The sequence below is a fragment of the Phacochoerus africanus genome, chromosome 8, assembly GCF_016906955.1.
Source record: "Phacochoerus africanus isolate WHEZ1 chromosome 8, ROS_Pafr_v1, whole genome shotgun sequence".
Classification (NCBI taxonomy): Eukaryota; Metazoa; Chordata; class Mammalia; order Artiodactyla; family Suidae; genus Phacochoerus; species Phacochoerus africanus.
Window position 1 is genome coordinate 163,691,451 of NC_062551.1, and position 13,814 is coordinate 163,705,264.

General features: G+C 42.8%; 1 protein-coding gene across 1 annotated transcript in view; it reads right to left on the bottom strand.

Moving 5' to 3' along the window:
- The window catches only part of CMPK1 (cytidine/uridine monophosphate kinase 1), a 34,751-nt gene extending 24,327 nt beyond the window's left edge, over positions 1 to 10,424 (bottom strand). The window contains exon 1 of the mRNA XM_047789159.1: positions 10,111 to 10,424. Within this exon, the coding sequence (XP_047645115.1) occupies positions 10,111 to 10,281 (171 nt within the window). The 5' untranslated portion in view covers positions 10,282 to 10,424. The remainder of the gene's footprint in view (positions 1 to 10,110) is intronic.
- Positions 10,425 to 13,814: the final 3,390 nt, after the last annotated feature.

Consider the following 13,814-nt stretch of genomic DNA (forward strand, 5'->3'; position numbering starts at 1 on the left):
ACAGATGCAGCTTGGATCCTGCGTTGCTGTGGCTGTGGTGTAGGCTGGCAGCTACAGCTCCCATTCAACCTCTAGCCTGGGAACCTCCATATGCTGAGCGAGGCTGTGGCCCTAAAAAGACAAAAACAAAAACAAAAACACAACCCCACAAAAAACCCCTAAACTAACCATCAAGTCAATTCCCAATGACATAATAACACCCCGATGTTCGTCGCAGCACTATTTATAATAGCCAAGACATGAAAGCAACCTAAATGCCTATCGACAGAAGAATGGATAAAGAAGATGTGGCATACAAAAATATATACAACATAACATTACTCAGCCATAAAAAATGAAATAATGCCATTTGCAGCAACATGGCTGGACCCAGAGATTATCACACTAAGGGGAATATAAGTCAGAGAAAGACAAGTATTTGATGTCCCTTATACAAAATAACTTATTTACATAAAAAAGAGAATCACAGATTTCAAAATCAAACTTTTGGTTACCGAAGGGGAAATGTGGCGGGGAGGGATAAATTAGAAATTTAGGATTAACATATACACACTACCACACATAAAGCAGACAATAAGGACCTACTGTATATACAGCAGAGGGAAATCTACTCCATATTGTCATAACCTATATGGGAAAAGAATCCGAGAAAGAATGGAGATATATATATTCAGATAACTGATTCGCTCTTCTGTACACCAGAAACTAACACAACCTTGTAAGTCAACTATACCCCAATACACTTTTTCTTAATTCCCCGAGTTCTCCTGTGGCACAGTGGGTTACGGATCTGACACTGATACGGCAGTAGCTGGGGTGGCTGCTGTGGCATGAATTCCATCCCTGGCCAGGGAATTTCCACATGCTGCAAGAGCAGCCAAAAAAAGGAAAAACAAACAAACAAACCCCAAATTACATAATAAAACATCTTCTGGGTTGCATCTCTACTCCCAGGAGACCAACAGAAATTCATGTTATTATCTACCTAATCTTTACTTAATTATAAAGGTGAGTCCTATAGGTTAAACACACACTTTTCCAATGGCAAACACCAATGACCTATGGTCATGGAAGTTCCAAACAGAAAGTCAGCAGGGAAGCAGTCTTCTGAGGACCCCCAAATTAGCCATATTTAACTGCTTATTGGTATAGGATACCCTAATGATAAATGGGAACCAACTTACGTGTCTTCTGGAGATGACGGGTGGAAACCAACCACGAACATGTGTTTTGGGGGACTTTCAAAGCAAAAGTTTCAGAGAATGGTAGGTAACAACTGAGGCTTCTTCCTTTACCAAAGTGCTGTTTTGCTGCTTTGTTCACCAGGCAGCATAAAACTCTTGGCAAACAATACATCCAGTCACACCTGTTCTCTATTGAGTTCAAAATGCTCTTATCGCATGTTTAGTCTGTAAAAATGTTCTTAATTTGTCATGTTCAAGTAACTGAAATGTTAGAGTAAATACATTTTCACATGGTAACCAGGCTAAAAAATATTAGCTTTAAAGTTAACAAGAGTGAGTGAGTGTGATCAGGCTAACATGACACAAGAATTAAGATGGTTATTCCTTATCTCCACCCTTCCTTACCTGGTCTAAAAGTCCCTCTACTGGAGTGGCTTTTCTGAAATGCTCTGAATTTCAATTCAGAAAGACAACCGTTAAGATACTGTACTCCTACGGGCCTTTAGGAGGTCTTCAGTGACTGCAATCCTCGCCTAGTAGCATCTTAACTACTGCGTGGTGTTCAGATCAATTACTGTCACAGAATCTTTAACCCAAAGGATGTAAATCAAGTAGATTTCAATGGGAGTAAGGAGAAGAGGAAGAACTGATATTGAAGAGGGATTCTGAGCTAGAGCAGACTTGAGAAGAGGCATCTCGCTTTTTTTTTAATGGCCACACCTGTGACATATGGCAGTTCCTAAGCCAAGCACTGAATCTGAGCCTCAGCTGCAGCAACATCAGATCCTTTAACCCACGGAGCCAGGGCAGGAATTGAATCCATGGTTCAGCAGCAGTGACCCAAGCTGCTGTAGCTGGATTCTTTTGGGGGGGGGGTGTCTTTTTTAGAGCCACACCCGCAACATACGGAAGTTCCCAGGCTAGGGGTCAAATCAGAGCTATAGCTGCCGGCCTGCCCCACAGCCACAGCAACGCAGGATCTGAGCCACATTTGCGACCTACACCACAGCTCATGGCAACGCCAGATCCTTAACCCACCAAATGAGGCCAGGTGGAGTCCTCATGGATACTAGCAGGGTTCTTAACCCGCTGAGCCAAGTTGGGAATTCCTACCTCAACCTGCAACTTGAGATTTTTTTTCCCTCCTTCCTACTTTGGAAGCCATACAGTCTGTTTTTAGCGGTTACCCTAGAAATTTAAAGCACACACATTAGTTAAGTTTAATGCTATTTTTACTCTCCCCTCATAGAGTACAAATGCCTTAACACACTTAATTCTGTTTTCTATTCAGTTCTATGTTTTTAGGATTTTAATTCTATATTGACTTTTTTTTTAATCCCCACAAATGACGTGCCAATGTTTTATAACAAATGTTTGTTTAGAATAGCTTGCACACATACCAGTTTCTTTACCAACCATTTATTTTTGAACCTCAGATCTTCCTTCTGAGATCATTTTCCTTCTTGAAGTATATCTTTTAGAAGTTTCTTTAATTAGTATGGGCTTGCGGTTAGGAAATTCTGCTGTTTTCTCTACATGGTGGGTTCTTTTTGTCGGTTCAGGCACTCAGGGTATCATCCTTCAGGAGTTCTGACTTTATGCAGAGCTCACTGATCTGACCCCCAATCCTATTAAGGCCTCAGTCTTTTGTCTCCTTGCCCCACTCTGTGGCCCATGAAATCCCTGGCTCTAGCCATCTGTGATTTGGGGGCAGAGAAAGTCCCCAGGCAGCCACACCTCTAGCACTCTCTTTCTCCTCTGAATTTGTGCTTTCTTGATTTATCTGAATTTGAGTTACTCCTTTAATTTTTGGCCAGTTCAGTCATGCATCAAAAAACAAGAATAAGAAGAAGTTCCCGTCGTGGCTCAGTGGAAACAAATCTAACTAGTATCCATGAGGACACGGTTTCAATCCACGGCCTCGCTCAGTGGGTTATGGCTCTGGCATTGCCATGAGCTGTGGTGGAGGTTGCGGACACGGTTCAGATCCCGGGTGGCTATGGCTGTGGAGTAGGCTGGCAGCTACAGCTCTGATTTGATCCCTAGCCTTTCATATGCTGTGAGTGTGGCCCTGAAAGACAACAACAACAACAACAACAACAACAGCAAAACCCTGTTAACTATTATAAAGGACAAAAGCAATACAAACTAATAGGAGCTCCCTTATGGTACAGTGGGTTAAGGATCTGCCACTGACACTGCGGCAGCTTGGGTCTCTGCTGTGGCATGAGTTCGATCCCTGACCCAAGAACGTCCAGAGGCCAAGGGTGCAGCCAAAAAAAAAAAAAAAAAAAAAAAAAGAATTACAAACTAGAAGATGTTTTGAAGTGCTCTGAGAGCCCATGATAGAGAAATCTGAACTAAAAAAAATGTGAGGGCCAGTTCTGCTGAGGAAATAATACTTTAACCTCATGGTTCCCCCACTGTATACCCAAGCACTTTGGAGCACAAAAGTATCCTGGGGAACAGAGCAGGTCTTGACATCTCTTAGATACCATGTGGACTATCAGCTCAGGGCCATTTACAATTTCAACTTTAGATCACAGCAGATTCTTTTTGAAGACACATCCTTGTGATGCTGACTTTGTGGTGTGCCGTGATAAAAATAAGCACATAAAAATTAACATGGAAAAGGAAATGAGGCCGGAAGTATCCAATCTGATTCCAAGGTGTAAGAAACTGTGCAGCGCCCAGCAGGCATTTACATCCCAATAGTAAGTGACTGTGGTTTCTTGAAATAAAGATGTCCCTTTTTCTTTGAACTTATATGTATTGTTTCCTTACATAGCTAACTAAGTTGTTGGAAAATGCTTGTATTGTTTGGTTCTAATTACTTATATTAGATACTTATTTTGGACTAGGGTGTTTGTGAAAAAAAAATTGCTAAAACACCGAGGGCACCATGAATTGAAATGTCTAGGAATCTCTGTACTAAGCCAAGACTGAAAGTTAAGTAGGCATTTCAAACAGCACGCAGTAGAAAGAGCAGCAGCGAAAGACAGCATCCCCACCCTTGAACACATACAGTCTAGTGAGGGAGGCAAAACTCAAAGATAAGCAGTTTCAACAACAATTTAATGTAAACTTCATAATGTTTGCAAAAATACTTCATCTTGTCTTGTGAAATTCTATTAACTATGTATCTACCTTCACCCTAAATTGAGAGGCCCTAGAAGCCAGTATCCCCCACAAATAGAACATTTAGGAGGCGTTTTCTGGGTCAATCTCACATCGCTTTACTCTCCTTAAGCTTTTCTCAGAACTGAAATCTGTGGAGTCCCCTCTGCAATGGTAACTCTGCCCTAAGTGTTCCCTACCCCTCTACACCTCTTGGCAGCTGCTTCCTTCCTACTGTCCTTCAAACCTGAGCTCCTACCTATCACCACCCCCCAGGAAGCCTTCCCTGACCCACTGAACTGTAAATGTCTTATCTAAATGGTCTATTTAGGTCATAGGACTCACCACTCTGTCCTGTAGTATAGTCACTGATTAACTCCCACATCTTTCCATTCACTGTAAACTTTTGACAACACAATTGTGTCTTATTTACATCAACTATCATAGTGCCTAGTTCTCACAAGATGTTTTCTGAATAAATAACAAGTATGGGGAAACTTTTAGGTCTAATTATACCACTTCACCTTAGCAGACTTCTTGGAAAAAATGAGGACTTTTCTCACAAAAACTTTGAAGAGGAGATTGACAAACTAGCAAAAATTAAAATGACTGATAACCACCCAGCCCTAGTAAAAAATCATATAACTGCTGATAGAAATGCAATTAAGTATAATGTTTTTGAAAAGTAATCTGAAAATTATCATGAAAATGAAAAATGCTGGCGTTCCCATTAAGCCTCAGGACATAGCTGCAGCTCTAATTCAACAACAAGCTGAGGAACTTTCAAAAAAAAAAAAGCACATTATCTTCTGACCCAGCTATCCCACTTCTAAGAATCTTCCTTGCAAAAATAAAAGCATCCATATGCAATGCTATCTTTGTAATGAAGTTTATTGAAAATCCCTGGAAACTACCCTGAATGTCCACTAATGGCAGGCAATGGTTAAAACCATGCTAGGATAACATCCATATTATGGACTATTCTGCAGCTACTAATACAAATGAATTCCGTCTATATGTGTAACAATCTGAGAGGACAGCCATGAGAGTCAATAACAACAGCAAAAAACCCCCAGAATAATCCAGAGTTCCCGTTGTGGCTCAGCAGTAAATAACTTGACTAGTATCCATGAGCATTCAGGTTCAATCCCTGGCCTCACTCAGTGCATTAAGGATCCGGTGTTGCTGTGAGCTGTGGTGTAGGTGGCAGACATGGCTTGGATCTGTTGTTGCTGTGGCTGTGGTGTAGGCCGGCAGCTGCAGCTCCGATTCGACCCCTAGCCTGGGAACTTCCATGTGCTGTGGGTGTGGCTCTAAAGAGACTGGAAACAAAACAAAACAAAACAAACCCAGAATAATTCCATTGAGAAAGAGTTAATACCAGACAGTTAATCCTTGTGACCTCAGGATTAGAGAAGAATAAGCATTTCCCAATAATATATATTACTATTGTAACTTGAAATAGAAAGAAAAAAATGAAGTTTTCAAAAGTAAGGATAGTAAATAATCTGAATGTACTCTCCCCTCCTTCAGATCCTTAACAACAGCAGCAAAACCCCACATTATAATTACATTTAATGAAAGGATGGTGCTTCAGAAGAGTCAAGAATTCTGTGGACTCTCTTTCACATACAATTTAAACTTTCCTTTAAAACCAGACCAAACCTCTTACTCCAGTCTATCCCATCTTCTCTTGGCTGCACCTGCGCATGTAGAAGTTCCTGGGCCAGGGACTGAACCTGTGCCACAGCAGTGGCCCAAGCCACTGCAGTGACAATGTTGGATCCTTAAACCACTATGCCACAGAGAACTCCAGAAAGGCTTATTCTTAAGCAAGCTTCATACCCAATGGGTCTTCCTATCTGTTGCTTTGGGGATTTGTAATCAGGAGACTGAAATTTTTAGAATGCTCAGTACATTTTTACAACTATACTAATTATTCACTGAGAGTAAACTGAAGTGTTACATGGGAAATCCGAGTAAGACAAGTTCAGTCTCACTCAATCACTTCTGGTCCTGAAATTAGGAGCACTAACTGCTACTTGGGCGCCCCCTAGGGACTTAATTTTTTTAAAAATTGTACATCTTCAGGACAAACTGGCGTCTTAGATAAATAAAAGAATATTTATTAATCACTTATCATGTGCCAAGCACAATGTTCAACACTGGAGACAGAAAGATAAACAAAATCAAGTTTCTGATTTCTACATACTTAAAGTCAAACTTTCTAAGGACAGCAGGTAGGATACAAAGTATAAGTTACTCATACAGGTCCTGGAAGAAGTTTTAACACAGAAGATGTTTTCTGTGGCTGCTACAGAAAGCAATTTGGCATGGATATAAGCTTCAGCGTACTTTGTTCATGTAAGCAAAATGTTCGCCGTCTTTAAAAGGGTAGGTTTAAACATCCCAGTGACAATTGTGGTTGTTATTTTCAGATAAGTTTAGGTCTTGGCACCATAATTTTTCTTGGGCCAAAACAATACAAATAAAGCTTAACTTAAAAAATTCAAAAACTGGAGTTCCCGTTATGGCTCATTGGGTTACAAACCCAACTAGCATCCATGATGATTCGGGTTTAATCCCTGGCCTTGCTCAGTGGGTTAGGGATCCGGCATTGCCAGGAGCTGCAGTGTAGGTGGCACATGGCTCAGATCCTGCAGTTTCTGTGGCTGTGGTGTAGACCAGCAGCTGCAGCTCTGATTTGACCCCTAGCCTGGGAACTTCCATATGCTTCAGGTGTGGCCCTAAAAAGCAAAAAAATAAAACATAAAAAAATTTCAAAATTCAAAAATGACAAGGTATCCCCATCACGATTTTATTAACAAGTTACTTCACAATAACTCTACTCTGAGCATTTAACTCTTTATTTATTGCCCTGATTTAGAAAATGGCTAATTTTCAAAAACAAACTGAGTATGAGAGGACACAGATTTAAAAGAAATTAGCTGGAAAATAAATAAAACTGATAAAGATCAGTTCAAATACATAAGACTAAATTCAACTTCAAAGCCTCACTCAAACCTTTCCTTCCCAGTTCACAACACTTTCCGAAGATACTGCATCAACTCGTCTTTCTTTCTTAAGGTCTGGGAGAACAAGTAGCAGAGGTAGAATTAAGTCAGAAAAAAACAAAAACAAAAACAAGCACTACTTCCCTCTGGTGACACCCTCATCCATAAATGCAATGTCCCAGGACATTAAAGGACCAGATATCTTAGGCTCTGTAGGAGGAGGGCCCAAAGATGTACTTCTGGCAGCCTGTGCTGGAAATCAATGTGACCTTTTCAAAGAAACAATTCTATTTCAGCCACATTTCAGGTATGCTGTGAGCTAAATTAGCAGGGGTACGATAGTTGGGGAATTATATTGACTTATATTGACTTATATAACTTTTTCCCTACAGAAAAAGATTTAGTTCCAAAAATTACAATCTTTTGGGATTCGGCTTACATTTGCTGGTATAATAAAATGCAAAGAGACTCACAAAGAGGAAAAAAAAAACAACCATCTAAGCTTAACTGACCACAAATAGTCCATTGTTTTGTCAGCTAGGAGACAGCAACTACTGAATTATTTACAATTTCAAATTGAGAGATAACAGTTTAAAACAGCTTAAGCTCACATAATTGTTGACATTTTAAGAACAAGATAAAACATTATAGGATTTCTCATCATGGAAATCTTATAATTGTTAATTAGCAGGTTTAAAATATTATCAGCCATTATTGAACAGAGTAAAGAATAAACACTACAGAATGTGTAGATTATTTTTAATCCAGTAAAGTAATAGGTATCATTATTATTATTGTCTTTTTAGGGCCGTACCCACAGCATATGGAGGTTCCCAGGCTAGGGGTCAAATTGGAGCTGCAGCAGCTCTCCTATGTCAGAGCCACAGCAACTTGGAATCCCTTGACTTACACCACAACTCACGGCAAAACCAGATCCTTCACCCACTGATCGAGGCCAGGGATCGCACACTTGTCCTCATGGATCCTAGTCGGGTTGGTTAACCGCTGAGCCACGAAGGGAACTCCAGTGATAAGTATTGTTAGTTTGGGTGTGGATGTTTAAAGTCATGTTATGATTCAGAAGTAAAATATTTAAGTGCATTCAAATACATCAGCCATAAACCAATTTTTAAAAAGTAATACTATAGTGTACTTCAAAGTAAAAATAACCCGTTTCATAAATTAAGAAAAGTCTAAAATAGAGGAAGAAATCACTTTTGTCTATGTATGTTAGATATTTCACCTCATTTAACATTCACAAATACCATACTAGATAGGTATAATTTCTCCCTTTTAAGAGAGGAACCCAAGCTAAAAGTAACAACTTCTCTGGAACTAAAACGATAGTAAATGGAACAGTCAGGGTTTGAACCCTTATCTGTTTGACTCTAAAGTCTCTTCTCCTTACCCTATTTACACGTAAGAGTTATTAGAATAAAACCCTGAAATCACCCAATTGTCATTTTTCTTTTTAAATGAAAAGAACCAACAAATATGAGGAGAAAAAAATATTTATATGTTTTTGGTTGAATTAATTCCACTTATATTCCTAAAAATGTTTAACAATTATAAATACAGGTGTATAACATATGATCAAGTAGATGTTACCATCTGCCTTTTTCTTAATGCTCTTTAGAGAAAAAATATAGGACAAGGATGGATTGTACCAACCTGGGAGAGGAGTAAAATCCCAAAGCTAATAAAAAGTCATATCGTGGAACAGAGGAGGAAATTATTTTAAAAGTTCTGGGTCAAAACTTCTGTTGGTCATGGAGTTCAGAATGATTTTTTGGTATTTTACAAATCACTGGTCACCTCTTGCTTCTAGATACCTTCTGTTTTCCTTCTCTCCCAAACATTGCCCAGGTTCTTCAATAAGCCTTTCATCCATACTGCAGCTAACCGTGTATCTGTTCAAAAATTGTTAACAATTGAACCGGGAACTTTATTATGCTTTGGAGTGGGGAAAAAAAAAAAAGTAACACCATTTTAGAGTTTTGAGAGGCATTTCATATTGAGTTTAAATCTGTGTGCACAGCCTCCATTGTTTTGGAGGGGACAACTAGGACTAGGAGAGAGGAAGTGACCTGGCCACGGACTACGTGTGAGTTGGCAGCCGGGCCAAAGGTTGAAGTTTGATCTCATACTCTACGGCTTTTCCAACTACACGAACCTCTACAACTACCTGAGCCTCGGAGCTGCTAGTGATGGGTTCAGAAAGTGCTACAAGCAGCAGATCGAAGAACACCTAACGTAACGCCGTGTCCTCCGGGGCTCCTGTCCAGGGTAAAGACCAGTTAGTTGACGATTTGGACTTTAGAGGGCCTGCGGGAAGGGGTGGGGTGGAAAAACCAGTCTCCGTTTCAGGTAACGCCGGGCGCACCCGGCCTCGAAGCCAAATCGACGCTGGTGCCGCCTCCACCCATCCCACAACCGGCGACACACTGACCTCTGCGCGCTCGGGGTCCCTCGAAGCGGACCCTCCCGGGATCCCTCTCCCAGACCATTCTCGAGATGAATCTAGTCCCCAAAATGTAAGGAAAGAGAACGCAGGAACAAAGCGACCCCAAACGGACCCCCTCCATTCTAGCCGCCCCCGAGGCTGGCGGATGCGCACTACCAGTCCCGAAATGCCGCGCGCCGGCGGACCCTCGACCACCGCCACGCCGGCGCTGCACAGATCACCGGGACTCGTAGTCCGCGGCTCAGGGGAGGTCAGACGGCCGCGCGCAGCGGTACTGACCGGCCCGGCGTCCGGTCAAGCCCAGGGAGCCCGCCGGCTGTCCGGGCCTCACCTCGACGATGCGGGCGCACTGGGTCCCCTTGCCGGCGCCGGGACCTCCGAGGACGAACACGACCTTCGGCCTCATGAGGCGGTGCGGACAGAGGAAAAGCGGCCGGCGGGTCAGGAGCGGGAAGCTAAGGCCTAGGACGTGCAGCAGCCGGCAGCCGCAGCGGCTCAGCATGCACCTCGGCTTGGTGGCACGCCGAGGGAGCTGACAGCAGCCCGGCAGGCGTAGACGCGGGGCGGGGCGCGGAGAAGGGGGCGGGCTGAGCCGGCGCCCGCCGAGGGCCCGCCGCCGTGGCTGCGCGGCGTCCGCGCCGCGGCCGGAAGGGGCGGGGCTTCCGCTGTGCGTCCGTGGGCCGCCCCGCGGCTCCCAGCATTCCCGTCAGCCCGCGTTCTCCCCGCCCCTCTGCTGGCTGATTGGTGCGCTCAGTCCGCGGGCCGTTTGTCCTGCGCCTGGTTGTGTCCGGCCTGAGTTGGCTTCTGGGACGTCACCCACGGGGAGGTGAGATCCATTGTCTCAGCTCGAAGTTGAATTTCCACGGGGCAAGCAGTCATCACATGAATCAGTAAATAAATACAAATAGAAGTATCGGCTTTGAAGGAACGAAACGGAGGAATAACGAGATGATTGCAGTTTGGGTAAAGTAGACCTCTGAAGAGGTGATATATGAGCCAAGACTTGAGGATGGGAAGGAGCAGAGCTAGGCAAAGACGGAACTGAGTGTCTCACAGAGAGAGAAAAGGCGTGTGCCAAACCCCTAAAGAAACTCAAGAAAGGCCAGTACCCGGCTGATGGCAGATCAGGCCCTTTGATGACTGCAAGAAGTCTGGATTATGTTCTCTTGGCTATGGGAAGCCCTTTGAACTATAACTCCACTTCCCTGCCCCGTGCATTCGGGGAAAAGAAAAGGAGTCCAAGAAATGAGTCTTAGTGACTAGATCTTTAAAAGAGAAGGAGCCTTCTTCAGGAGTCTGGAAAGCAGAGCCGGAAAGATCAGAGGAAAACCAGAAGCATGTGGTCCTTGCTGGACCTGGGGATTGTAGTGGTGTAAACTCCAGTTCACATAGTGAACATTGTTTTCAAAGCAGGTAAGTACGGGGAGTTCCCTTTGTGGCGCAGAAACGAATCCTACTCGTATCCATGAGGATGTGGGTTCAATCCCTGGTCTCCACCAATGGGTTAAGTAAACAATGTTGCCATTAGCCATGGTGTATGTTGCAGACGCGGCTTGGATCCCGAGTTCCCTAGTTGTTGTGGCTGTGGTCTGATTCTACCCCTAGCCTGGGAACTTCCATAATGCGCAGGTGCGGCCCTAAAAAGCAGAGAGAGAGAGAGAGACCGAGCGAGCAGGTGAGTATGGATAACTTGAATTTGGCAACAAAGAGACTTTGGACTTAGGAACTCCGCATTTTTGTCCAAAGCGGATCATACACTATGTCTATCTAATTTGAAGCCCTATTGAAAATGGAAGTGATAGGAGACGAGAAAATGAAAACAACAGAGTAAGGATCAAGGCAAAGTTTTATTTAGGATGGGAGATAGGAGCCATGCTGTCTCATGTGGTAGGCCCTAGCCACATGTGGCTATTTAAATTAATTACATTTAAAACAAACATTCAGTTCTTCAGTCACACTAACAGCATTTCAAGCGTTCAGTGGCCACATGTGGAAATTGTATTGGACGGTGCACCTGCAGAACTTTTCTTTCATCACAAAAAATTGTGTTGGTCAATGCTGTACTGGAGCTTGTGTTTAAGCTGCTAGGAATGATGTGATACAAAGGGAGAGAGGTAACTCCTTGAGAAGAAAAATCAGATGAGCAGATCCAAAGGGCACATGGAGGGCCTTAGATCTTGTACAAGGTCGTACAGAGGAAGACGTTCATTTGTAACAGGAATTACAAGAAGGGCAGAGTTACAGGAAGTTTTGAAGGTAGGAAGGGTTTTCCTATCTGATAACTTTATTTTCTCAGTAAAGAAAGGGAACTATCACCTTAGGAGAAGAGGAAGGGAGGACACCGGGCAATCCCTTGGAGCCAAGCCAGGGAGGCCAGGATTCATCAGAAACACCATGCTACACTGATGCTCAAACATTTAATCCCTCTGCTTGTCTGTGGTGAAAGGCCTGACTCCTAGCCTCTTGGTCTGAATTTGTCCCCAAAGAATTAACTTTGCTTTAGCCTCATTTTAGTGCTCCTACTCCTTGAAGGTGACAGAAAAGCCATGAGTTCCACCAAGATGCAAACAATCAGACTTTCAGTATGTCTCAATAAATATGTATTGAATAAATAGCTGTCATCTAATAGAGGGCCGCTCCCTACCTAAACCCATAGATTGATTCCATAGTGAATAAATTTGATTAGCACCTAGTGAATATCCTTCTGTGTGCCAAGCATTTGACTTACATTACTTATTTCTTGGACGATAGTCAAACTTTTAAATAATCAGAACAATGAGAATATTTGTAGAGATTTCTGAGCCAGTATTTGTTGTGTGGGGCATCAGTCCTCTTAATTGCTGGGTCATGAAGACGTCCTAGGTGTCCCAGAAGAGAGGAAAAGGACACCCAGAGTTCTCAGGGGAGTAACTATCCAACTCATATAGAAATAATTCATTTTTCTCCACCAATACAACCTTACCAGTTGTGTGTTGGCTGAACATCAGCCTTGCCTTATAAAATCCTCATAATGCTCTGAAGTTAGTACTCTCATTTTCAGATGGGAAAACAGCCAGGAAGTGAAAGTACTTTGTTCAAGGCCACATAAACAGTAGGTAGCAAAGTCAAATTCAAACTTAGCATGTATAACTTTAAAATATGCTTTCTTTCTATACAGTACTAATCCTTTATGAGTTTAAAAAGTTCCATACTCATAAATCCCTTCAAAGTAAGTTCTGTTACAGACTAGAAGACTGATATCTCAGAAAGATATATAACAAGAGCTATCCTCAAAATCCACTCCTACCCATGTGTGTTTATTTCTCAAGTACATTAGATCTTTGGGGCATGTATTCAATGTATTCCCAGAGTATACCTATCTATGTCCCTTGTGAAATCCCCAGGGGCCTAAGAAGTAGGGCCTTGTCACCATTTATCTGTCCTATTTATCATAAATTGCCCTTTAGAGCCAGATATCTGTTCCCATACTTTCATTTTGCCTTTTTTTTTTTTTGGTCTTTTTGCCTTTTCTAGGGCCGCTCCTGTGGCATATGGAAGTTCCCAGGCTTGGGGTTGAATCGGAGCTATTGCCGCCAGCCTATACCAGAGCCATGTCTGCTAGCTACACCACAGCCCACGGCAACGCCGGATCCTTAACCCACTGAGCAAGGCCAGGGATCAAACCCACAACCTCATGGTTCCTAGTCGGATTCGTTAACCACCGTGCCACGATGGGAACTCCCATTTTCCCATTCTTGGCCACACCTCTTTGCTGGTATATGCTGTTCATTTTTCAGGATTCAGCTCAGATTTCAACTCCTCTGGGAAGCTCTCTAAATTCCCAAGACTGGGTTAAGTGCCCCTCTTTATTCCTCTACACCCACTTACTCCTTACTGGGTCCCTTGTTTACTTCTCTTGTAGCACTGTGGAATATTGTGTATTTCCACAGTGGATTTAGAGCTCCTTGAGGGAAGAGACAAAGTCTGATTACTCTTTATCCAGAATAACTATGTGTTACTGTTACATGACTTACTCTCTGAAGGGAACTCCAGGGT